At 40.1% G+C, this 26,767-nt stretch overlaps 1 protein-coding gene and 1 long non-coding RNA gene across 4 annotated transcripts; one reads left to right on the top strand and one right to left on the bottom strand.

The window, feature by feature from the left end:
* Positions 1-358: 358 nt before the first annotated feature.
* LOC117958492 (glutamine-rich protein 2) lies at positions 359-24,748 on the bottom strand. 3 transcript variants are annotated; one of them, XM_034894925.1, is made up of 20 exons: positions 24,140-24,748; positions 17,147-17,398; positions 14,914-14,991; positions 14,626-14,739; positions 10,689-11,115; positions 10,239-10,324; positions 9,981-10,102; positions 9,302-9,398; positions 8,587-8,847; positions 7,101-7,223; positions 6,653-6,721; positions 6,413-6,577; positions 6,184-6,302; positions 4,495-4,560; positions 4,186-4,287; positions 3,753-3,935; positions 2,788-2,938; positions 2,071-2,182; positions 1,564-1,692; positions 359-547 (listed from the first exon to the last, which is right to left on the bottom strand). In XM_034894925.1, exons 1-20 carry the CDS (start codon positions 24,503-24,505, stop codon positions 411-413), a joined length of 3,159 nt encoding a protein of 1,052 aa, XP_034750816.1. In that variant the 5' UTR covers positions 24,506-24,748; the 3' UTR covers positions 359-410. The 3 variants fall into 3 exon arrangements, with proteins under 3 accessions (XP_034750816.1, XP_034750818.1, XP_034750819.1); XM_034894927.1 differs by lacking the exon at positions 3,753-3,935; XM_034894928.1 differs by lacking the exons at positions 8,587-8,847; positions 9,302-9,398; positions 9,981-10,102.
* LOC117958503 lies at positions 8,998-26,767 on the top strand. Its single transcript, XR_004659742.1, has 3 exons — positions 8,998-9,009; positions 18,063-18,065; positions 26,589-26,767. It is a non-coding gene; the product is annotated as an uncharacterized LOC117958503 (long non-coding RNA).

The following is a 26,767-nucleotide window of genomic DNA, read 5'->3' as shown; positions in this document are numbered from 1 at the left end:
GACTCATTTCTGATCTCCACAAACCAATGGGTGACGTCACTCATGCTCTGTCCATTTATATTAACGGTCTATGGTTTACACGCAAACAGAGAATTCATCTCTGAAAACGAGTCTTTCTAAAACCTCCAGCCAGAGTGGAGATTTTCCAAATTTGTATGCGTGCAGAAGCACCAGAGACACAAAATAACACCCTTAATTGCCAAAAAGTTTTTTTTCATAATATGGGCAAAAACAAATCCAAAGAGAAGTCACAGTTCTGGATTTAGTGTTTGACAGGGGATTTATGGGACACGTAGTGCAAAAAAAAAAAACATTACAACAATAAGCAACAAATCAATAAAAGTACACAAACAAAATGGATTAAAGCAGGTTAATTCCATATGAAAACCAGCAGAGCTGAGTGGTGGCCCTTACATGTTGAGCAGCTGCTCAGAAGCAGGCTCTAAGTTCAGGCTCACCGCTGCAGCTGAGGCCGGAGAGACAGAGCCGAGCATAGACGTGCAGCCCAGAGCCGACACGGGCCAGTCCCGCCCGGAGCTGCTGGAGGCTGGACACAGAGAAAGGGAGGAGGGGGTTCAGGTGAGTTGTATTAGGGTGTGTGTCAGTGTGGGTGTGTGTGAAATGCGAGCACCTTTACAATGACACATCTCCGCTTTGAGTTTGGACATTGATGTTGCTTCAAATGGACAAAGACATACACACAAAATGCTGTCTTAGAACTATACATTAGGTGACTCTATCTTTGGCTTGATCTGATGTTTTAAATTTATACTTTTCTATTTTATATTCATAAATAAAGCTATTAGGACAGCACTCCGATTTGACAGTTTATTGCCACACAGTGGCCGTTTCGGGCAGTGTCCTTCCTCAGCGTGTGCACAGGCAATTACAATGTATACTTCCCACACAGGTGGGTTTAATTATACACCCAATACGGCAAAGATGGCGTAAATCCTCCACAACTAGCCCTTCAATCCCAACAGAGGCAGCTGTTTTATATTCTTAAAATTTGTATTTTCTCTTGCTAGAGGCATTGTTCCACCACTTTGATCCAGATTGAAATATCCCAACAACAAATATATCTTACATATTCTTGCACATATTTTTATTACCAATTACTTAAGGTTATGTTTTCTGTTCGTTTGTTTGTCACAAATTACTTTTCACTTTGGTTAACACTGTGACATAGGGCATTAGGCCATGGCGGAGGTATGTACTCTCTGAGTGCCCTTTTAGTTGATTTTATATTTTGGTATTTTATTTGTTATGCATCAAAACACCAAGTCCAATTCCTTGTATGTGGAAAAAAACTACTTGGCAATAAACCTGATTTGGAGGCAACATTTGTCCAGAATTGTCAATGTAAAGCTCAGACAGGAAAAAAAGAGCACACTAAGTGGTACCCGCTCGGTGAGACTATTGTCTTTTGTGATGAAAATGCAGGAATCAGTTCAGGAAGGTGACTTGTTCAGACAAGTATCACAACACTCTGAACTGTGTGTGTGTGTGTGTGTGTGTGTGTGTGTGTCTGTGTGTGTGTGTGTGTGTGTTTGTGTGTCTCACTTGAGCGGCTGCACTGGGCACTCTTGGCACTGTGGGGTGGATAAACCGGAGGGCTGTGTCCCACCTCTGGAGAAGAAGCCGGTTTGAGGGACGGGGAGCACCTTGCCTTGTCTTTGGTTTTGCACACGCCTGCAGCCATCAAAGGAACAGGGCAACATGTAACGAGGGTTAACAGCAAGAACCACAAACCCTACCAGCTGTTTCTCACCTGGAAATCTTTAGCTCACGGCCCAAATACACTGAATAATATTAGCTCTCGTGAATCATGTTCAACAACAAAGACTGTGAGAGCTTCATGTTTCACACAAACTATCCAGACTGTTATTTTCAGTGTAGTGGGTTCAAGGCCGAAAGAGCCATCAACACATTGGGTTATCATATAATAAGATGGTAAAATAGAATATAGTTATAAATAATGTTAGTAATATTTTTAATAGAGGTAGGGTTAAATTTCATTTCCACTTGCAGGATTAATAAAGTAAGTCTTCTTTAATAGAATACATTTACCGTCTTTGGTAGAGATTGTAGGTAGTTTAGTTTCTGTATTTCTGATGGTAGATGCATTCAGGCGACCTTTGTAAATATGCCCGTCCAGTCCAATGATATCAACCTCCTCCGACTAAACAGTCAAAACACACACACACAGACGCAGAAAGAGAGAGAGAGCAGTTAATGGACAAGAGGCAGCCGGTAACATCTGATATATAGTCAATAGTTTTATTGGGAAGAATTCCCGTTGGGTGAAAAAAAAAAATGGAAATACTCGGATCCCAAATGGGAATATAAATATCCAATTAAGAGTCCTGTATTCACAATCTTATTGCAGTCAAAGTACAGAAGTATCATCAGCTTTGTGTAGTTAAATTATCAAATGTAGGTACACAGATTGCAATCTAAGACTTATTTTATGCACACACAAGTCTTACTTCTCTCAAATATTGTTCTAAAATCGGTGTTAGTCTTGGCACTTCTCCTTTGCCGAGAAAATCCATCAAAGGATGAAGATTCTGATTAGGCAGCATAATTATTGCACAGGCCAATAATTATGCTGGGGGTCCAAAAACCATTCAGTAAAAAAAAAAAAAAGACGCTTTGGGATATCAGCTGGACCTGGACGACGAGCATGCAGATGAGCTTCCCTGAGACGGTTTTGGACAGTATATATATAGCATATCTAGATACTGGCATGCTCTGATTAAAATGTGGATAAACTCTTATCAGTACCGGAATCACAGCGTCCACCTCTGTCTGGGGGTTGTGCTTCATGAACTGCAGGACGGGGCGTCGCTGGCCTGCCAAGGTAACCGTGTGACTCCCCCCGCAGCTCCGCGACGCAGCCAAGTGACCGTAGTCTGTCATTTCAGAGATCCGCTCGCTGCTCGGTCAGACAGAAACATGACATGAGAGAACAGAAAAACTGTGAGTCTGCAGCATCTCTTTTTTAAAGTCTGTTCCCAGGGATGTAGACTTTCAAATTTGGATCAATAGGAATGAGAAGAACTGCTGTTTTACATTCCTGCAATTAAAGCAACACTAGTAACCTTTCCTGCTTCGGCCCCCCTACAGGTTGGAAGGGGATATTGTCGCAATATTTTCTCATTGGAACTGCAGATCTGCTACCCGATCTGGCAAACTTGCAGAGAGCCGCAAAGCGAATGCAGAAGTGCTGTTTACCCTGTTACAAGTTGATGAACCACTGAAACATTTCTCTAAGTTCTCTAATGTTGCTTTAATACGCAACTAGTTATTTCTAGTCACTGTTTGTATTGTTGTAAATGCTGTTTCTTATGCTCTTATTATACACTAAATTTATTATTTTATATTATATCCTGATTAATTTTCATGTTTTCTGCTTTTATAAAGTGTCATATTATCCTAAGCATTAAGCTTACTTCCTCTCAGTGCCATTAGACTGCTTTAACAGTAAAAAGAAATAGATTGGTATCTGCAGGAGTGTTACATTGCAGAGAGATTTCAACCAGTGCAAGTGATATTGAAATCACACAAATCTCGTCTAAATAGGACTACAGACTCAAACATCTAATAGAGTGACTCTTCCTCTCCCCCTTTCCTCTCCCGTCTTCTTCCCTGACCTCTCCCCCTGCCCTTTCCCCTATCCTCTCCCCCTGCCCTCTCCCCTGCCCCCTACCATACCCTTTCCCCTGTCCTCTGCCCTGTCCCTGACTCACTGCAGGACTCCCGGCTGGTTTTGGATCAGGCTGTCGCCCGCTGTGCCGTAGCTGGGGGTACTGTCCCAGTGTTTCCTCTGTATGCTCTCTATCTGTCTGCACATCACAGCATGGCTCTTCTGGAGCTGCTCCCTTCTCCTGCCAGCTACCACAAAGTTGTAGCGGTTGGACCCTGGTTTCAGACTGAGACGGCAACACCAGCTTACAATAGATCAGGTACTGAGAAATTAACATATGCTCTGAATGTCTGAAAGATGAGACGTACAGTGTTTTTACATTGAGCGTACACCTACAGTATATGACATAAAACATGTCTTTATGGTCCTGTGTGTTTAAATAATTACTTTAGGACTCTTGCACTCCCTGCTGGTGAACAGAGGACACAGTAGATAAAGTGAGAGCAGGTAGACTGCAGTAACTCTGCGGGTCTCACCTCCTGTAGTGCTGTCGAAACTGCTCCAGAGCGTAAACAGTAAACGGCCTGATGGACTTGTGTGAGGGGAATCCAGGAGTGGACGGCTGCTTCACCAGATGCCTTTTATTGTCATAAAAATACAAAAAAGCAGATGAGTTTAGAGAACAAGTGATACTGTAGTGTATGATGTCAATTTATTTTTGAATCTGAGGAATAATTTAGAAAACAGACAGTGAAAATAAAGAGCAAATATATAACTCTGAATTCATATCCTGTGTGTAGATACAATAATATAATTAATAGTCACAGTATTCAGTATTGACTCACTGTCCAGGGGTGTGCATGACAACAGGTCGGTCACAAGAGAGGCAGTGAAATCTATCCACGAGTTGTCTGGAAAAAAAACCACAATGACAGGGAAATGGGAGTTTCTTCGAAATAAAGAAGAAAAAAAAAAATCTAAGTTATTTAAAAATGAGATCGTGAACAGGGGTGTGTGAGAATCGTGAATGCAATTTTTTAAGAATGAATCGTGTAGGCCTAATTTCTCCATGCCTGCGGACAGAAATAAAAAAAAAGGTTATGCCTACTTTGACAAATAATTGGCTATAACCTTGTGTATTTCAAAGTAGTACAAGGTTGACTGCTTGATTAGATGGCGCAAAAGATTTTTCCTATTAATGCATCACTTAAGTTTCTATGGTTTCAATAGTGCAACCTGATTTAGTACATCAATAGGTTGAAATCAGCTGGTAGTTTCTTAGAAAGTTGGACTCCGCACATGTGTGCAGGCGTGCGCCCGCACGAGTGCCAGTCCAACTGCGGAGTCCAGAGTTACCAGCACACACACATGCGAGCGACTGGGACTACTCTCTTTAAAGTCTCTAATGATATTTTGATGGCTGCTGATGGGGGTTAATGTTCTGTGCTGGTCCCACTAGATCTCAGTGCAGCATTTGATACTGTTGACCACTGCACTCTGATTGATAGACTGAAAAGAACTGTAGGCGTCAATGCATCAGCTCTTGAATGGTTTTCTTCCTATCTTTCAGACAGGAGTTTTGCTATGTCCATAGGAACGTATATGTCAGAGTCTGCTCCTCTTGTCTTGTGGTGTGCCCCAAGGTTCTGTGCTCGGCCCCCTGCTGTTCAGTCTGTATTTGCTTCCTCTTGGAAAGATTATTGGTAGTTTTGAGGAAATATCTTACCATTGTTAAGATGATGACATCCAATTATATTTATCTTTTAGCCCTGATAGGCTAGACAAACTGTCCTTGTTGCACACTTGTTTAGCCTCCATTAACAAATGGATGACTGACAATTTTTTGCAATTAAGTTTAGATAAAACTGAGGTTAAGATTTTTGCCCCAGACAGCATAACCCAGGCAGGCCATTGTGGCTCTATCACTCTCTGACTGTAATGTTGTGCGAAACTGGGAGTCATTTTTGACAAATCTGTGTGTTTTAACAGTCATGTGAAATTGAAAGTGATGGAGATGCTTGTTAATGCTTTTATTTCTTCACTTGTGTACACTGTACACTTGTTTAAACAAATCATCCATGGACAAATTGCAAGTTGTACAGAATGCAGCAGCAAGACTTTTGTCTAAGACCAGCAGGAGATTACACATTACTCCGGTGCTTAAGGCTCTTCATTGGCTTCCCGTAGGTTTTAGAGTGTATTTTTAAATTTGAATTACTACTTATAGAGCCTTGCATGGTCAAGCTCCCGCTTACATCCAGGATCTATTACATGCCCACACTTCTGGATGCTCTCTAAGGTCTTCCGACCAAGACCTTTTAACTGTCCCCAGAACGCGTTTTAAATCCAGCGATGATGGATCTTCTTCTGTGGTGGCTCCAAGGCTCTGGAACTCTCTACCTTTAGCCTTGAGAGATTTGGATTCTGTGGAAACTTTTAAAAAACACCTCAAGACACATCTTTTTTAGCTAGTGCAACACAGAACTCTTCCACTGATCCCTTTTTCCCTCTCTTAGAGTGATGTTACCACTTACTTTCTGATACCAGCAGCATCTTCGTGCTCTGGTGCCCCCTGAGCCTGCAGCTTCTCGTGGATGTTCTTCCAGCGATTTTCCAGCTGATCCTTCACAGAGTCCAACTCCATCCTATTCAACTGCAGAGAGATCAGAAGTCAAACGTCACAGACAATCACAAATACAAACCCTCACATGTATCATTGGGGGTGTCACAGATAGAATAGTGTTCAATTGCTCAGATATTCACCTTACGCTCCATTTCGGTAGAGAGTTTGTTGACCACTTTGTACCAGTCCTGCTCATGACCTGTCACCTTGTTCAGCAGCTCGTGGAACATGGCGTTGAGTTGCTCTGTCACAGAGTCAAATTGCAGACGGCTCACTTTGCTCTCCAGAGCAAATTTATCTGCTTTCTTCAGGTGTGAGGAGACAACAAGAGGTTCAGGAAAAGCAGGATATAAAGGCAGACCCTTTAGTCAGTTACTTACAATTTCACTCGCAACCATCTCCTTGTCGGCCTTCTTCTCCTCCAGCTCCTCTGTCGTCTTGTAAAGCTCCTGTGGAAACAAGAACAGTAATATTTAACAATAATTATTGGCTAATTTTACTTTTACAGGAATTTCAAGGGTCAAAGGTCAGATAGAAACCAACTATATTTGGTGTTGAGTGGACAAAAAAATAATATAATGAGGGATGATAATATTTTCAGTATCAATATCATTATTACAACAAATATGTTTAAAGTAATACAAGGATGTGGTAATTGATTATTTCAAAAGGTATTATATTACACTGTCAAACCAATTAGTTGGACATTTATTTACATTTTGAAAAGTTACTACAGTATCTGACAAAAATCGTGAGTCAATTGAAACAACGTAGCGTTAATAAAAGAGACAAAGACAAAGAAAAAACATGCAGAAAGTTGTTGTTTACCTCTATGTGGCTTTGTTTCTGTCTGTTGTCCTCGTGCAGACATCTGGTGGTTTCATGCAGCTTTTGACACTCTGCTTGAAGGTGCAGGATCACCTTCTGCACATCGTTCACCAGCTGCATGTCCTGATCCACGCACACGCACAAATGCACACACACACACATACACACAAGCACGCACACATGCACGCAGATTTGCACACACAAAGTTATACATCACACACTAATTCCTGTCCTATTAATTGAAAGGCAAATTCATATCATAAACCACTTCTTAACCAACTTTTATATTTAAAAAACTGTCTTTCAAACACATTTCACATTGTTACATTACAAGATATCACATTTCTGTAATTTGAATTGTATTTTTTTGGTTCCTTTAAACTGAGTTTACATGTACATGTGTGTGTGTTTGGGTCATTGGTCAAAGTGCTGAAGCAAAGGCAACTGGACTTGTTGAAGATGTCTCACATGTGGACTAACGACCTCAGCGATTCTCACCTGGGACAGTCCGAACTGATGTCCAGTCCTCATCCGAGTCTACATGTATGCTTAAAGTTCAGCGTTGGAATTGAGTATTATACCAATTGTTTGGATTTCTGGAGTTCAAAAATCTATGTCTTCATCCAAAACAACAGGTCTTTCTGTCAGCCACGGTTTGGCAAAACTGAATCCCCACACCTATGTTTGTGATTTTGGTGAAGGCAACTTTCCACCTGACCCTATCTATGTGACAAAAATGATTATGCAAAAAATGCTAAGAAAATAAATGTGCTTAAAGATAAAAGTAGTATAAAACATTTTGTGTCTCCAGAAGGAGCTGTGTGACAAATGTCCTCATGTGATGTCACATGAGTCAGCATTGGTTGAAGACTACAACTTTGAAAAAGAATTTAAAAGTACTGTGGGGGGTTAAAAATAATTTTTCTTGCCGGATGTCTGTACCCCCCTTCTCATCTCTGCTGCAGGCTGCAGGCTGCTGATAGCATAATGAGCCCCAATCTCCAAACCCAACTGACAGGGGAGTCAAATGTAATGTAATGTAATGTAGGCACCAGGTTTTGACAGGGAATAATATAGTGTGGAATAAAAAAACTGGATATTTCTGATCCTGCTGCATCAATTCTGATCCTTTTTAAAACTGTTGATCTAAAGTCTGTAATAGAAAAGTCCAAAGTTAACAGGTTAGGTAGATAGACTGTTGACCTGACCAGGGTACACCCCACTTCTCGGAGGCGCATGCTGAGTTTGGATCTACCCTGCCAACCTGGAGAGGATAAACAGGGATGGAAAATAGATGTAAAGTAGCTAGCGGTATTTGGCCCAAAATGGGTTAAATGTATCACTTCCAGAGCGTATAGCATTTGTCGACAGTCCAGAGATCATTACAGTAATTTGTTCCTGACAGTTGATGGCAAGAATCGGCTCTGCATACACACACACCTGCCTTTGGTGAACCGAACGGCCTTATGCTACAGATTTAGCTTGCCTCTATGTCCTTCAGTGGCTCTGCTCTGCCTCCAGTCTGCTGTTGGAGAAGGCTGTTCACTGTGTCCTGCAGCTGCTCATAGTGCTGGAACAGAAGGCTGAGCTTCCTGCCCATGTTCACTGTGCTGGTGGTCAAGTCTGATCTCTGATCTTTACTCTGACCGATGCCCTGGCTATCCCTGCTCTCATCCAGCCCAGCATCGGACAGCTGACAGGTCAAGGACTGCATCATGTCCTGCAACATGCCTCGCAGGTCGTCAAGCTGAGGTCAGAGGGCAGAGAACTCAGATTAGACTAATATATGGCCGCCTCATACTGGGCTTTTATTAAAACTTTATATATGTTAATATGATGGCTTGTAACTCAAACTTTTCTAGGTTTGGCAGGCTGCAGATTCTACACAGGACAGGGCTTTTTACTCATTGTCAGACCAGGTTTACAAAGGCCATGCTGCACCACATGTATGAAAGTAAAGTAACAGCAGCAGCAGTTTAAACTTGCAGGTGAAAACATATGGAAGTTGCCATTTGTAGGCAAGCAACAGCAGTATTTAAAAATGTATATAAAGAACTAGAGCTCTAAGTTGCTGCTGCTGTAAGTGAAGCAGGTTTGACTGAGAACAGTAGATGGGTCTTCCCGTTAAAAAAATAACCCTGTGTGTCCTTGTTGACTGACTCCCCTCAACGGTCTCTCAGCAGCTTGTCCTCCTGTCTGACCTGATCTTGTAGGTGTCGGTCTTTTGCTCTCTCCATAGATGATGCCTGTCTAGCCTTTAGCTGCTTCATGTCGTCCTCCAGCTTCTGCAAAGACTTCCTGGACATGAGGGTACGAACATGAACACAGACCAACGGAAACAAGTGTGGAGAGAGACCCAATATTCAAGTAATGCTCACACGCACATACCTGAGGAACAAATCTCTCAAAACTCTCAGTTAAAGTGTGACTTTAAAGTTCAGTTTTTATAATGTGACAAATTAACTGCACTGATGACGGGCAACTACGCGTTTTTCTCCACTATTCAATTGGAACACAAAGTATTTCATTAGTTTGAAGAAATACAAAGAAAATTGCGTGTAAATAATCTCTGATCAAATACTTTTGTAACTATACAGTACATGACATTACAACGGAGACTTTGAAACTTAAAAACTCTGTAGAGCAACCGACAGATAGGTCTATTTCTGTTACCGGCAACTGTGAACATTCACTTCAGTGTTCTTAAAAACTCTTATGCATGTTTCCCGCGTGCTTAAGTTTTTAAGGTCGCTATAAAAGAAAATGTGTAAACCGTTTTTTTAACTGTGGCTGGGATGTTATTCTAAAAACTCCTGTGTTACTGTAGATATATATTCTGGAGATTGATCCCTCTCCCTGTGTGTCTCCACCTGTCTTTACCTGAGGTAGTATATTTGATGTCTGAGCTCATGAGAGGCTTTGCTGTCTGACTCCTCGCTCCCTGAAGCTGCCTCTGAGGGGCTTTCTTTGTCGTAGCCGGTTACGTTCATTGACATGTCCAGCTTTGGACAGACACATTATATCACAACCAGAACCAGAGAATATGTGTGTATGTGATACTGAGGCGTTTGGTGCTGATGTTGAGTTTTAAGAAAGCAGGAATCCCCTCTGGATGGTATTTTGCTGCCTCTTACTCACCTTCTCCCGGTCCCTTATCAGGCTGTCTATTTCATTCTGCTGCTGGTTCAGTTGATCCATCAGGTTATTCAATGCATCCTGGGAGTCTACATGTACAATATGACATCATGAGTACAAGTCAGTGAAGTAACAGATACACCTTCTACAAGACAAAAACTTTGTCATAGTTGTGCACTGTATACATGAGATTTAGCTTAGTTAGCTTGTAGCATGGTATGTTTGTAAGTATACGAGTTATTCTTCCATATATGGTTTTCTTTTCCTTTTTTATATACACAGACCAAAAAACACAGAACTCTCTTAATTTAAAATAAGTGTTAAACTTGTGTACAACCTTATTGTTTAGGGTGAGAATCTGACTGAGAAAAACATGCTAAGATCCTTTAAGTCAGTCAACACTAATACAATTTTAGATAACTACAGGAGCATAACCAGGTAGTATGAAGTTACCATGGTTAGTGATGAGCTTTTTAAGGTGCATCAGCTGTGACTGGTCCACCTTATCTTCTTCCAGAGCAGCAACACGAGCTTCTAGCTTGCCAAACCCCTCCGTAAATTTGCCGATGCTCGTCAGTGACTCCGCCGTCTCTGAGCCGCTGGCCTTCGGAGCCAGGGGCGCACCGGCAGCTGTCGGGCCTGCTGCAGGATGCTGTGGTGGCGCTGACGGCATTGAAGGAGGCTCCGTGGCCTTCAGGATGTCTGTTGAAATCTGTTGAGCAATGGAAAGAGGACTAGGAGCTTCTGTCCTGCCAATATCCTGGACAGGGTGGGGGGAGCAGGGCGTGCTTGTATGAGAAGGCGCAGTTCTTACAGCAGTAAAGTGGCTGTTGAAAGGTCCGTATGCGGCTGGATCAACAACCCCTGAATTTACAAGCTCCTGTAAAAAATAAAGAAAGACAATCTACATGTTGCATGTCATTTAAGGTTACTGTTAATTTAATAGATTTTGATCTAAGTGTGTTCATATCCTTCTGTTGTTGGTTAAAAACAAATAATATATATATATATATATACTAATAATAACACAATATCTTGCAAATTCACAAATCTGAATAAGCAATAAAATTGTCATGATTTGAGATCTACATAAAATGAAACACTGACCAAATAATTGTTCAATGTTCATACAGTGGCTTAACAAAGTTTACACAACCATGCTTAACGTTAGAGACACTTGAAAATATATGATTTTCTCGCCTACATTTTTGTCCTTAAAAAAGTGCTGCAGTTTCCACATGCTTTGGCCCTCTGGGATGACCCTGAGTTCATTGGGAAGTTAACACTCTCAACTTGTTGTTTCTAGTGGCAGTGTGACACAAGGCCTTACTGACACAGAGCTACAGAGGTTAGAACACAGAATCTCTATTTCCGTCCAAGTAAATCATCTGAAAAATTAATAAAAAACACTACTGTAAGCATATTACATGGGCTATATACTACAATAGTACTCTAGCCACATGTCTCAATTTAGAACAGAAAAAATCCAGAAAAAAATGAGTAATAAAATGGATTTTATATGAATGTATTTCTACAGATATGTCTGTGCGTTTGTCTTATTTCTTATTTCTAAAAAAGCCAGAAAAGTGCTAAATACAAAACTTCTGAAATACAAAAACACATCCACATCACTCACAGATATGTCTGAAAGAAGTACATACATAGATTTATAGAAATAAGTAATCATAATTTCATGAAATGTTGAAATGCCATCAGAAGGCCATATTTTTGCCTTCAGACAGCTGTAAGAGATCACAGGAATAGTTTTTGTTGGCCATGTTTGGTATCAATCAACTCGTCTTCTTATTGGCTACACAGGGATGCCAGTTTAATGACCTTATCTTCGAATTCGTGGGCTCCACTGTCAATCTTTCCCAGGTGGGCCCAATGGCGACTGTGCAATATCGTTGGCTTAGCTTAAGGATATCTCTTGATAGGCTGATGCTATTGGCTGGGAACAAGGTTCATTGGACTCTGCAGAAGCGACAGATTCTAATGGTGTGTCGATTTGATTTCTAGCCCGCACAGGGAAATTGTTACAATCGATAAAAAAATGAGAAATGATGCACTATCTAGATTTCTCTACGTCAAAACTTGGCCTGAAACTACAAGATTGTGAAGGGACCAGATAATTATGGATTACAAGGCTTGGATATTCTAATACCTTAGGGTGTTTTCGAAGTAGGAAATTAAGGTTTTTGTCGATTTTTCACCGCTGTGATTAAATACACGAGGAGACAGGTAGGAAACACACACTCGATTAGACTCAAATCTTTCTGTGTTTCTTTACTTCAGAACATGATTATAACCGTTGTGAGTCACCTTATTGCTTCGTGTGTGGGCTCGATGGAATCAGGAGATGTTAAGCTTTCAAATGATGTATGGCATGAGCATGTTTATGACGGTTTAATGCTTGCAATTTATGAGAGAAGTCAGCACTTCCGAAAAACGCCGAGTTTACGTCCCGGTGACGGGCCCTGAGCTCCCATCACGTTAAGTTGATTAAAAAGAGGAATAAAAAACATTTTTGGGAAATTGACCTTAAGGCTTTAATTAAAAAAAAATTAGGAAAAGTTTAGAAATTAAACTAACCCCACATCATCACATCTCCTTCACCATACATAGAGATAGGCATGGTGTTATTTCAGTTAGCCTAATAACTGGTTTCATTTTTATTGAGAGACTATGTTATGAAACGTTCCCCATGCCTATCTATATGTAAGGTGAAGGGTATGTGATGATGGGGGGGCTATTTTAATTCCAAAGGCCAGGGGCACTTTATCAAGATGCATAGTATGCTGATCTATGAAATAACTGCCCTTCAATAATAACAATGTAACTGCTTCTATGGGAATTTCACATAGGAGTGTGTATACTTATGCCCCCTGTATTTTAAGGAAGAACATTTATTTATTTACAATACATTATTCATTCACAAAGAAAATTGGTGTCCTTAAAATGTTGGATTTTCAGAATTTATTTGAATAAAGGCCTTAAGATAAATTTCCAAAAGATGTTTTTTTAATTCCTCTTTGCAATCAACTTTAGCATAGGTGTGTAAACCTTCTCAAGACACTGTATGAGCATGTGAGCATTGTTTTGAGTCATTTGTCTGCCCTAACAGGGGCAACAGAGCTAACAAGAGGTTTAGGAAGATGTCAATCAGTCAGTCTATACACACACACACACACACACAGAGGCCTGGGAAGAGGTCTAATCAGCTAGGTTAAATGAAAACACCTGTGTGGTTGTTCAGGGCCGATAAATGTTTATTTTGAAAATGTCAGTCATGCATAATTCTTAAAATAATCATGCAAATGTAATGATAGATTCTTAAAATGTTAACAGGAATTTAAGTTTACTTTCAGTTACAAGGTTAATGTTAAATCAGAAACTGATGGCGCATGCCAAACCTGTTGATGGAAGTGTAACGAGAAGCTCAAGCCCACGTTAGCCAATCAGAATCCCAAAAATATCCACAACAGCAACGAATCACTCCCTCTCTCCTCTCTTCTTCGGCTGCTTGAACCTCTGTTTGTCTCAGTTTACATGCAAATTAATGTTTCCAAAATCTCCACTCCGGCCAGAGGTTTTTAGAAAAAAATGTTTTAAGAGGCAAATTCTCAGTTTGCATGTAAACAAAGGGCACAAACAAAGGGAATTGTCTGTGTAATAACCATGACTGTGTAAACGGGGTATAAGATTAGTCCCAGAAAGGCCCCGGGCTGACACCAGCTTCAGCTACTGAACCAACAATGCTGGTGGTGAATGTCGAGGCTGGTCTCTGAAGAGTCACAGTTTTACAAAATGAGGCATTTTGAATGCTGATTTCAGATTTAGCATCCCTATTCACCTTTTACCATGTGAGAAATATTTCTAACGCAGAGTCAGGTCAAAGGTTGGTCTCCTTTTGCCAGACCCTCCTCCACAGCGCTGGAAAAAAAGGTCTGGCTACTCCACATAGCCTTCCAAAATGGGAGAAAAACGTGTTCTGTTTTATTGGCATTTCTTTAAACCAATCACAAACGTATTGGGGGGTGCTAAGCACCGGGAAAAGCCACGAAGCCGCTGCAATAGTTTGTTTTAGTCGTGCAACAGAAATCTCAGATTGGACAGACAGTCTAGCTAGCTGTCTGGATTTATCTTGAAGAGATCTGAGGAGCAGTTAACAATAGTACTCAGAAATCCACCAGAGATTAAAATACCAGCACAAAGGTAGCCCAAGGTAACGGATATCCGACCTTAATGAGTGAAATCTGACGGATCTTCCGTTTGCAACGGAGCAATTCAAGACGTGGAACGTCAAGGATATAGACTAGGGGTTTCCTATCCCGGGCCAAATGGAATTTTCTTTTTTTATGACACTCCTAAAAGCACCTTTGGATCTCACCTTCTGCAGGTTTTCTCTCTCGCTGAGCAGAGTGGACTTCATGTCGTCCCAGGTCACACACTGACTGAGCTCCTTTGGGTCCGGATACTTCTGAAGTGTGTTCCTCACAGACCTCTGTCACAGTGAGAACAGAGGAGATGGACAAGCTTTAATCAGCATTTCTAGGGAAAAAATAGGTTTTTGTAACAACTTTTGAAAATTGAGAAGAGATGCAGCCAACCGTTTAAATAGTAAATGTAAGAACAGTAGAGATTGAAGTTGATTTCATGTTGTTGCAGCACATCTTACCACACTTTTCTCCAGAGCGTCCACACGGCGGCAGCACTTCTCCATATCTGAGGCCGTCCCTGATGGAACACCAACCATCTGGACACGACAGAGAGAGGAAAACCCTATTGTGTACTGAGTGTTTCCACTTTGGGTCGGGGAAACATGCGACCCCTCACTTTTCAAAGTACTGGCATTTCCCTCCAATCAATATTACTCATACTTAATCAATAAAATCTCTCTACATATACATCTGAGTCAAATTCAGTTCTTCCTGTGTAGCACTAAACTAAACATTCTCTCAGGCTTATCTCCTCTGTACAATTTTACTTAATCTATTTTGTTTTAATTACAGTCAATATTCTCTTAAAATACGCAAACGTGTAACACAAAAAAAATATATTAAAAAATGAATATAAGATAAGGCAGTTAAGGGCAGTTTTGTTGTTTTTTTATTAAGGATGCACATGTTATTTTCATCCAACTATGAGGTGTCTACCAACAAAAATTTATACAGCATTTCTACTTTGTATTAGGCTATAATTTCTTTGGAAAACATGATGAGCAAATGTTTAATGTCTTCAAGAAGACACGTTTTAATGTGTTCAAGGATCTCAACAGGTTGCAGCCTGCAGGATAGAGGAACAGTGACTTGATACATGGACCCGTTCCACAATGTATTAATGCGGCAGCTAACTATTATTAACTTCGTTAATTAATCATCTGCAGATTACTTCCTGGATTAATTTATTCATCATTTAGTCAAATGTAAAATGTCAAAAAATTGTAAAAAATGTCCTGATTCCCAAGGTGACTCTTGTTTTGTCCAACAGTCCAAAATCCAAAAACCAGCCGACCCTCACCATTAAAGGTCCCATGACATGGGACATGGTGCTTTTATAGAGACCTTAGTGGTCCCCTAATACTGTATCTGAAGTCTCTTTTATATAGACCTCAGTGGTCCCCTAATACTGTATCTGAAGTCTCTTTTATATAGACCTTAGTGATCCCCTAATACTGTATCTGGAGTCTCTTTAATAGAGACCTTAGTGGCCTCCTAATACTGTATCTGGAGTCTCTTTAATATAGACCTTAGTGGCCTCCTAATACTGTATCTGAAGTCTCTTTAATAAAGACCTTAGTGGCCTCCTAATACTGTATCTGAAGTCTCTTTAATATAGACCTTAGTGGCCTCCTAATACTGTATCTGAAATCTCTCCCAAAATTCTGACTTGATGCAGAATAACGGCCACTAGACTCAGTCCCACAATGAGCTTTCTTTAGTTTGTGCCATTTCTGAGTCTGTAGCTTTTCAGGAGGAGAGAGGGGGGGCAAGGGGGAGGCTGGGGGTGTGGCCTAGACCACTTGCAAGTGTGTCCTTGACCAATTGCCACTTTGCTCGTTTGAAAGCCATGATGTCTTTCTGTCATGGGTGGGCCAAATTCTATGGGCGGGCAAAGCAGAGAAAGAGGAGGTAACCTTGCCCCTTATGACCTCATAAGGAGCAAGATTCCAGATGAACCAATCTGAGCTTTCATTTTCTCAAAGGCAAATCAGGATAACCAGGCCTCGGTTTACACATATCTCCATTTCTAGCCACTGGGAGACCATAGGCAGGCTGGGGGAACTTATATCAATGTTAAAAAAACCTCATAAAGTGAAATTTTCATGACATGGGATCTTTAAGAAAGCTGGTTTCGCCCGGGGAAGACTCTGGACACGTGGCAGTGCATCGTCGACTCTGTGAGGTACAGCCCAGACCTCTAACTTGCGCAGGTGATTGGTCCCTTGTCTTGTGTCTGTCTGTGTGTGTCCGTTCAAGTGTGTGTATCTGTTTAATTATTATTATTTTTTTCTTTTTTTTCTTTTTTGTTGGCCCTGGGACACGTTCTTTGTCTCAGTGTATTGTTCGTAATTGTTTGTAATTGTTCTTCAACATGGAAAAAAAAAAAATGCTGGTTATGGAGGATGTTTTGCTTTTGTGCTTGATTTAGAAAAGAAATATTTGGATTGTTGTTTAATCATCTATCAATTAACTTATTTATCTTAGTTTTAGAAGAATAACTCTTAAATCTCCCTACATAACCCAAGATTATTGTCTCTCTCTTCCCTCACAAACTAATTATTCCAGTTTCATCATATCTGAAATACTTTTTACTCTAACCACGGTGGTGAGAGGAATATTTGATCAGTAGCTGAATCTTAGTAATGATTGTGTACCTGTTCCTCCATTATTAAATAATTAAAGTCTCACCTTCATCTGAAGGCGAAGCTCCTTCGTCTCTTTCTTGATCTCTTCCGTCATGTCTTCCTCCGTCTCATCCTCCGTCTCGTCTTCCATTTCTTCCTTCATCTCTTCCTCCGTCTTATCCTCCGTCTCGTCTTCTATCTCTTCCTTCATCTCTTCCTCCGTCTCTTCCTCCGTCTCTTCTTTCATCTTTTTATTTCTGTCTTTCTTCCAATTCTTCAGATTTTGGCTTCGGACCTCCTGTATGAGCTTCATGGCCTGCAGAATAACAACAGACAGACACTTAAAAAAGCAATCATTAGCAATAAAATTTAAATTAGATTTGTGGGATAAAATCTGAGGTTCCTTTGAGAGCAGAACTTTTTTTTTGAGAGAGCAAAAAAAAAATGTTTCAGGAATCTGACTAAACATCCATCTGACCTTTGACCCCAATGACAACAGACAGGACCTGAATAGATGCTGACAAAGCACAATCCATCTGCTGCATTTTTCCACATGTGTATCCCCGGCTGGTGATCCCTTCTTTAACCAGGTTATTTAAACTCCAGTGAGGTTGTACGGGTTCGTTAGCTGAGTAAATGTGTGTGTGTGTGTGTGTGTGTGTGTGTGTGTGTGTGTGTGTGTGTTCCAACTGAAACAAAGCACATTCCTGAGCTGCATGTGAGTCTGTGTTTAACTTGTGTCGAATGTGCCCGGACATGAAGTGATGCATAGCGACCCCCCCAGAGCGCTACAATCTTCATCGGCAGCATGAATCACTAACAGTTATGTTAATAAGTGCCGTCACACTACATGACTCATGTGTGACCTTTTACTGACCGGGACTCTAATACACGTTTTCTTTTCTTTTTTTTAATGAATTCTCTAAAAATGGTCTGTGTCTCTGTCATCATCGTTATAATTGTTGACATTATCCCAGAAGCAAGTGATAGTTCTCAGCCTAAGGTTTAAAAACGTCACCAGATTTAGTTTAAAGGTTTCTGTGCGAGTGTAACCTAAAACCAGGAATCATTTTAAGAGCCAATTTCCGAGGTGGCAACAGACCCAGTTAGTAGTGTTTTTGTCACAAGAACAAACAATAAGCTTAGTGAAATCCAGTGTGACATACTCTTAAGGCTGTGCTTAAAAGGCTAGTGTGTAATAAATACTAGTAAAGTGTGAAATATACCTGATACAAATTCTAAAATTAAAAATCTATATAGTTTAAGTATTAAAATGTGTATTAAAAATATATATATATATATATTGGTTTAGTGTTTGTAGAGGTGGGCTGTGAACTTTTTAAGTATATAATAATGTAAAATGCCCATATGTCACAGTAAAAAAGGGCTGTGCAGAGGATTCACAGAGGAAAATGAGCTGGACAAGGTCGAGGACATGAATCCTGATGCCATCATCTGCTGGCTGTCAAAATAACACTTTGCTTTCCTCCACATGATATTCTCAACACTTCCCTTCTCCAAGTGTCCCTTCATGGCTAGTTTTAATAAGTCAGAACTGAGAGAACTGAGGTTTGTTTTACACCATGTTGAAGGACGTTGGCACTTGACATTACACAGTAATAGGGCTCCAGTTAATTATTTTCATTATTGATTCATATGCCAATTATTTTCTCAATTAATAGATTTGTCTTTCACGCAATAATTTAAAATAAAATAAAATACCTATCACATCATATCATCAACAAAAAGTCTGAAAAATTGTTTTTCTCCGTCCGTCCAACAGTCCAAACTTAAAAGCATTTGATTCATTATTGCTTTTTAAAATAGTTGATTCTTCCATGACGATTGACTGAAGAATTCTCATTTCAGCTCTAAACAAAAGGATACATTATATGGTGTGATGGCTAAACATTGGAATAAATTACAATTGGAAAATACTGAAACGATTTAAAATTACTTTAAAGATAAGGGCCCCTGGATAAGGCCCATGTTTCGTGGCCCACAGCCTGCCTATCCACCAAGTTCTGTTTTCAAGCTTTATAGATATTCTGCTTACTAACAAACAAACAGGGACAGAATAATGACCTCCTGGGCAGCAGTCGTAACGCAGGGAAGTAGCCTTAAACTTTATCTCCATTCCTCTTCAAGCTGCCTCAGTTCCAACAGTCAGCTATTAACCGGGGCTCGCTGTTGGTGCACTTTGATCCACAAACACCACTCAGTCTGGGCAATATATCAATATTATATCCATGTTGTGATATGAGACTAGATTTTGGATATCATAATATTGTAGGGTGACCCGACGTCCCGAAAAATTCAAGACAATCCCAAAATCGAAGCAGTTGTTCCAAATCCCGAATCCGGCCTTAATTGTCCCAATATTTAGAGCAAAGTCTGAAGAGCGGACTCTCTAATAGTTAAAGTCTGATAGAACATTAAAACAGTTTATGGTGATTGTACTTAGGCATGAATTTTGATAACACGCATTGCTATTTTTCAGTCATTCATTTTTTTAAATGCAGGCTCCGACTGGTGTCCCTGGACTCGATGAACAGATAAAAAGCAAAAACGTCTCTGCAGGTACAGGTAGGACTGGGTAGGGAAATATCCCGGGATTACTGCAGTTTTACCTGTAAACAAAGCTTTTTGCAATGTATGATGTATGTTGCTAGGAGCTTGGTATTTCATATCGGGGGGGAGGGGGGGGGGTCAGACGTCAGGCTGCATGCTAGCAGCCAACTACATGTAACTAACAGCACAACTGTACAGACCAACATGTTGTGCTTGTGTTGTTTGTTCCATAATGACACTTGAGGTCATGATTTTAATGACTTTTTTTATTTGTATTTTCGGGTTTACATGACAGAATTCCTGAATAAAATCAATAAATCATTTTGATGCGTTTGCATTTGGTTCATGTAATTCATTGCCTTTACCCACTTCATCATTATGTCTACATTTATCACAAGTCGCAATTGTAAATATTTTGTAAAAACACCAAAAGTCAACCCTACAATATTGATAGTGGTATTTCATTAAAAATATTGTGATATTTGATTTTCTTTATATTGCCTAGCCCTATTCCACAGTCAACATTTTAACGTTTTATGAAAACAAATACTCTGACAGGTTAATGGGTGAACCGTGACATCCAGCCTGACCCACCTGACATGTGGCTACCCTGTAGTAATGTCTGTTCTGCCTTCAGAGGGAAGACGCTGGTGGATGAGTCTGGCCGGGTCACCTCATCATAGTTAAGTCAGCGGATACGGCAGCTGACCCGGATGATGCCCTCAGAGAGAGGACATGAATGATTCAGACGAGCTGCACCTGCTCCTGCCCGATGTCCTGCTTTTCGTCTGACAGCTATTCATCCCCTGACAACCAGAGTCCTTTCCGCAGGGGGCAAATTACCCCCTATCACACAGACGGAGAAGACGAGGAGGGGGGGAAGGGGTGGGGTGTAGGAAAAGGTGACAACAGGTCTGGACAATGTCCCAAAGAACACCTCCGCCTTGGGCTCAGGAAAATATCTAATTGATGGATTATTTTATGGAGGGAATGACCATTTTTGTATCATTATTCTAATTTTCATTGAATATTTTTATAATATACATTTCAATGATTGTTTGTAGGATTGTAGGATTTCACAATTCAACACAATTCAAGAAGGTACAATGATCAGATGTTGACCGTGTGAAATGGGAAACCCCAAATATGCTACTACAAGCTTTTCGGAGGGGCCCCAATAACATTAACATACAACAAATAATATACAAACCAAAAACTCAATTTACCATAGACACAAAATAGACAAACAAAGAAAAAGAAAAGAAAAAACTACAAGCCAACGACAAGTGATCCCTGCACAGGTCTAGCACTTACGGAATAATCAACAATCATGTGTTAAGAGCAATTTTTCCTTGAGACTTTTCTGAAAGACGCAGCGCTATTTAACACCAATCCGACTGCCGTAATTCCTAAAGTCTTTGTCTTTTTAAGATAAAAGCCGACAATTTGCCAAATACTGAAGATCCTGCCCTCTTTCTATCCCGAGTTTGGAGGTGGCCTTGCCTGACAGAAACCTGAACAGAGTAACACGGGGGTCATTTGAGATGTCAGGGTGGCGCCCATCTCCTATTGTCCTGTGCTGTCATCAACAGATTAATACCACGCTGAAAAGTTCACCGCAGCACGTCAGCCACGGATGAGAAGAATAAGAGCTGCTGCCTCATGTGTCTTTCAGTCTTTAAAGAAAATGTTATTTAACCAAACAAAAAGGGTGAGCAGATAAGGCTGAATTACAACACTAAATCCCATTGGAGAGGCGCTTTGCTGCTTCACCTGGGTTAGCATTTTGATGCATGTTTCATCCCTGATCAGTGACATCACAGCCGGGGTTTCATCATCAGACAAATGCAAAATGCCTGTTGTGACATCACTGCTTGGGGTGTGGCCACTAGTGCATCACGGCTGCACATTTCAACACTAGGCAACAGCGTGTGACTAGTGTGTTAACCAGGACGATCAGTACGTCTTAACATGGTGTGTAACTGTGTCCTATCAGGCGATAATCTAGTGCGGAGCTGCAAATCAACATCAACAGATCAACAGAGAATTAGCAAGCTAGCAAGCTACTATTCTGATAACTGCAGTGGTGGAATGTAACTCATGCCACTTTCTACTTCTACTCGGCGACACTTCAGAGAGTAATACTGTCCTTTTTACTCCACTACATTCATCTGACAGCTTTAGTTACTAGTTACGCTACAAATGAAACTTTTTTGCACACAAAACATAATTAGTTTAAATAATACAATGTTGTAATATAGATTAAACTACCCACCGATATATCGGCCTACACACCCAGCTAAAACAATTGGACCATTAAACACATTACTGTTTGGATGGTTTCCAGTCTCTAAAACGTGAGGATTTTTCTGCATTGAGTACTTTAAGTAGATTTTCCCTGATGATACTTGCATACTTTTAAGTAACATTTTCAATACAGGACTTTTACTTGTAACAAAGTTTTTTTTACAGTGTGGTATTAGGCAATTTACTTAGGTAAAAGATCTGAATATTTCTCCCAACACTGGATAATTGATTAATGATTTAAATTATTTTTCAAACAAAAATTCTGACTAACAGAAGCTTCCAGCTTTTTAAATGGTAAACATTACTTTACAGTGTTCTTACTTTAAGGTAATTGTGTAATTGACTGTTGTCACCTTAGGCTCTAGAAAATTGTGATGGAATTGTCTCCTGTGAACAATAAACACATTATTTGAAATAATACAGTATGTATTTCAGATTAGTCAGGTGCGAAAACTAGTTAGCAAGCGAGCACAGAGTCGTTTAGCTCAAACTAATGAATAAATGGAAGAATTAACTAGCTGAAAGTAATGACTCAACAGTTTGAATGATTAGCTAAAAGTAGTTTAAACAGTAAAAGTAATTAAGTAATAAATTATTAAAATAGCTATATAAAATTGCTGACCAAACCAAACTCAAAATGACAAACATTTCAAATGAAACAATATCCACTTTAATATAATAAATAGTGGTATATGTTCTGGAACATCCATTGGGACAAAAAGGCCAACACAAGTTCATTTGCCAGGGCTGACCTCAGATCAAACAGGTTGGGAATCACTGCTGGAGGCGACATTATGAACACACTCTCATAATCCTCACAAACTGACTGATTCTGCCCTCATATTTACTGGTCAAAGTTGTGTTAAGATATGTTTAAATAATATTACAGTATACGATCAGTGGGTTGAAGATTTTCATTGAGATAAATATAGGTCACTAGCTGAAGGAGGTAAACAACGGTGATTAAGCCTAATGCCCACGGATGAAAGTATTGCAATATTTATAAATTTCCATTAGGCATGGGCCGGTTACTGGTTTCAGGTATTCCGTGGTCCGAAAAAGTCACAGTTTCAAAACCACTAAACTTTTCTGTTTAAGGTATGATCTTTTTTTTTTGTTTTTTTTTACGAGTCTTCAAGGACAGAAAGCGCAGTTTAGAAATCCCTCTCCCTGCCAGTGTGCAGTGTTTCAAAATAAAATGCATTGTGCTCAATAAAGAGAAAAAAATGTGTTTTTTTACACAGACGTAAAAATAATACATTTTAAAGCTGTAATTGCAATAACGCAATACCATGAAACAGTATTATTTTTCCTGAAGGTTATCACACCATCAGAATCTTGTATAAGTCCCTGTCTAATTTGCATTATTACGAACTGGGGTAATAGTGAAATTCCTGGAATAAATGCTGGAATCCAGTTTTTCTCCATTTCAAAACTTGAAGCTTATGTATCATAACAAGAAATGACAAGACTCCAGAGTCCAGACCATAGACATATTTGGGGATTCATTCTGTTTCTAGGATCCACATTGCTAAACTATCAGTAGAACTCTATTGTTTTCACTCATATAGAAATTATCTTTAAAAATGAACCAGGACTGAATTGTTAAGGATTGCCAATTTAAAGTGTATGATGTAAATCCTAAAATCATTCTATTTGAGTAAAAATAGAATTGTGCTGAGAGTTTATCAGTCTGGAGCATCTGGGTCTGGACTCTTGTTGTCGATGCTTGTGCTTCAGGTTTTTACAATGACGGGCACTCCATTTTGTGTGTGCAACAGTTAGTATATATGGATGATGTATATGGGATTTATCCATTGGGATAAAAACTCTACAATATTTTATTTTTGTCCACTGCTGTATTTTTTTGACAATTGAATTAAATGCGGGGGGCTTTATTGGCATGAAAGATTCAATAACAATGTGGCCAAAGCATCCGAATATGTGTGTGTGTGTGTGTGTGTGTGTGTGTGTGTTTGTGTTTGTGTGTGTGTGTGTGTGTAACATTGATAATCTGATTACATTTTTTTTTGGAACATATGCATAAAAGTCCACTTTCAATTTTTGGAGTATAATTGTGTAAGTGGGTTCAGTTAATATGTATAAAAAAAGACTTGTTTCATAGAGTAAAAGGTTCTCAGCTAGTTAGCTAACTGAGTGAATGAGTCGTTACTCTCACCTTGGCGATGCCGTCCTCGCAGGTCTGCATGCGGGACTGCAGCCTCCACTGGTCGGTCACCGCGGGACCGGAGGAGGGGGTCGGGGGTGAGGAGGAGGAGGCTTCCCGCTCCTGCTGCCCCGTGGAAATGTCCCCGTCCAACTGGTGCTGTTCCTCCTCTGCGTCGTGGTCCAGTTGGGGAGGGGTGAAACCCACCAGAGCATCAGGGTGTGCGTCCCTAAACGGGGTCTTTATCTCCCGAATATCCAGCTGCCCGAGGACAGCGTGGAGCAGGGCGTGTAGGGCGCTGAAGTTCACAGCTCCTCTCTGGGGTGTCCCGATGGCTAAATCCAACAACTCAAACAAGCTAATGTTCTCTTCCGACATTTTTCTTTCTGGGTGAGAACACAACTGTTTAAGGACAGTTAAGCTATATTTTAACGCTAGCTAACTTACTCCGCGTGTGACGACCCCTGTCCTATTAATAGCGAAAATATATTGGATAAAGTACAAAAATTAATGTAGCTTTGGTCTGTCTCTATTAATTGTGTCCGGCATCCCACTGGCAGCGGCAATCCCGGTGGCTGTTTGTAGAATGTAATAATGTTCAAGAGAAAACAGCAACCGCGGCTGCGTCAAAACTAAAGCATTTACCGGAAGTACAGTGAATTATCCTTCTAAGTACAACTTTAAGACAAAGTTTCAAGAGGAGAGTTATGGCTCTTTTTGAGACATTTATTCCATATTTTGTAACACAAACAAACCAGCATCTAGACATACTATCCAATAAAATTCTTAGCCGATATTTATTTATACTGGATCTACTACCTAAATGTCTCCATCACTGGCCTGTTGTGGAATTCTCACACCGGTAAGGCTTTTATTTTAAGGTTGTGACCGGATGTTGTATTTAGCATTGATTCTCGCTTGACGCCACTTCCCTCTCCGGATTCCCACGTTGGGATGTCTCGCAGCTTTACTGGTCACTAGGCAACAAGCGGCAATCATGCTGCGTTCAAAGAATGGGAAATAAGTGTCGGATTTCCAACTGAAAAAAACATAGGAATAAATATAAATATGTTTAAATTGTCAATCTTCTTATTTTATTGGGATGATTTTTAAATAAAGATTAATTTTAAGAATCATTAAAAAAACATCTGTAACATTATTGTCACGTGCCTGAACTAAAAAACTTTCTATCCCACAATGTCCATCCATCTTCATCCGCTTATCTACTCCAAGCTCCTCTCGGATGACTGAGCTTCTCTCTCTATCTCTAAGGGAGACGCCAGCCCCCCTCCTGAGGAAACCCATTTCAGCCGCTTGTACCCTGGATCTCGTTCTTTCGGTCATGACACAATGTGTGTTAATGTGTTAATTCAATGTCTTTTTCATACATGAAATTACAATTTGTGACATTGCTGTAAACTGTAGCTGCTCCAGTCCAGAGGTGTCATACTAAGGCCCTGATTTTCAACAACAAAAAGGTGTGTAATCCAATTTAAACATTCTAGTCAACCACACATCTATTTTCACATTATCCACTATAATGTTGACTGCCTGCAGTTTTTGGTTTATCCAAGTAAAGCACACAACTAATATTAAAAATAATATTTTATTGACATTTAACACAAGCAAGTGAAAGATTGAGTACCAATCTGAAGTGCCAAATTCACGTAAAAAATCACCTCCATACTACACATGCATTTCCCTTAATTTCCTTGAGATTGATTGCACCCATTGCATTTGCAACATGAAACAAAACTTGAGCAAAGCACAACCCTTTATGTATCATTTAGCAATAAATTATTTAGAATAATCTGCTGTAATTCATAAATTGACACTTTAAACAAAAGGAGAAAAAACCCTACCGCATCTAAGATATAGTTCCTTGTTGCCCTTTCCCACCTCAACATAACACAAAGCTGTATGGAACAGACATGTCTTAAGGCTCGTATTTAGCATGGTGTTGGTTAGGCCTCCGATCCGTTTCCACCAGCGCTAATTAAAAAGAAAGGAACAAGACAGAGAGTCTAAAGCCACGCCAGCAGCTTTGTGAGGCTGTAAACGTGATCGCAAAGAAAGCAAATTGTGAGAAAGAAAAGGTAAAGTGCACCGCTTTTGTTGTTTTGAGATCAGCATGTTAAAAGGGGCACTCCACTGATTTTACAAATCAAGATTAATTTACACCACATGGTTAGTCCTGCTCATTTTGTGTCCTCAAGGTTTAACAAACACATTTCCTTCCTCATAAAACATTTGCAAAGCAGACTTTTTCAAGTATTTGGCGTTCACCATTGTTTCCATCTATGTTTACTAGGTAACGGTCCCTTTCCGTATGCTTTTGTTGGTGTCTGCGTGCTCGCACATATACAGTACATGATACAAACAGAATAGTACAGGCATTATGCAACATGACCACACACAGATTGCAACAGAAACTATTTCAACTGATCTAGTCTAATAAAAGGTTCCCTCTATCACATATGAAAGTCCCAAGAGATCAAAGTGGTGGAAAGTATTGAAAAATACTGAAATTGGTGATGCCAATTTCCCATTGCAGCCCATGTGAAGGGGAGACACTCCAGGTGAAAAGGGAAAATATTTTAACTAACAGATATCACCGTGAAACCTCCCAGGTTGATTTCT

The sequence above is a fragment of the Etheostoma cragini genome, chromosome 15, assembly GCF_013103735.1.
Source record: "Etheostoma cragini isolate CJK2018 chromosome 15, CSU_Ecrag_1.0, whole genome shotgun sequence".
Lineage (NCBI taxonomy): Eukaryota > Metazoa > Chordata > Actinopteri > Perciformes > Percidae > Etheostoma > Etheostoma cragini.
Note: the sequence above shows the minus strand (reverse complement) of the source record. Positions and strands in the feature narration are given on the sequence as shown.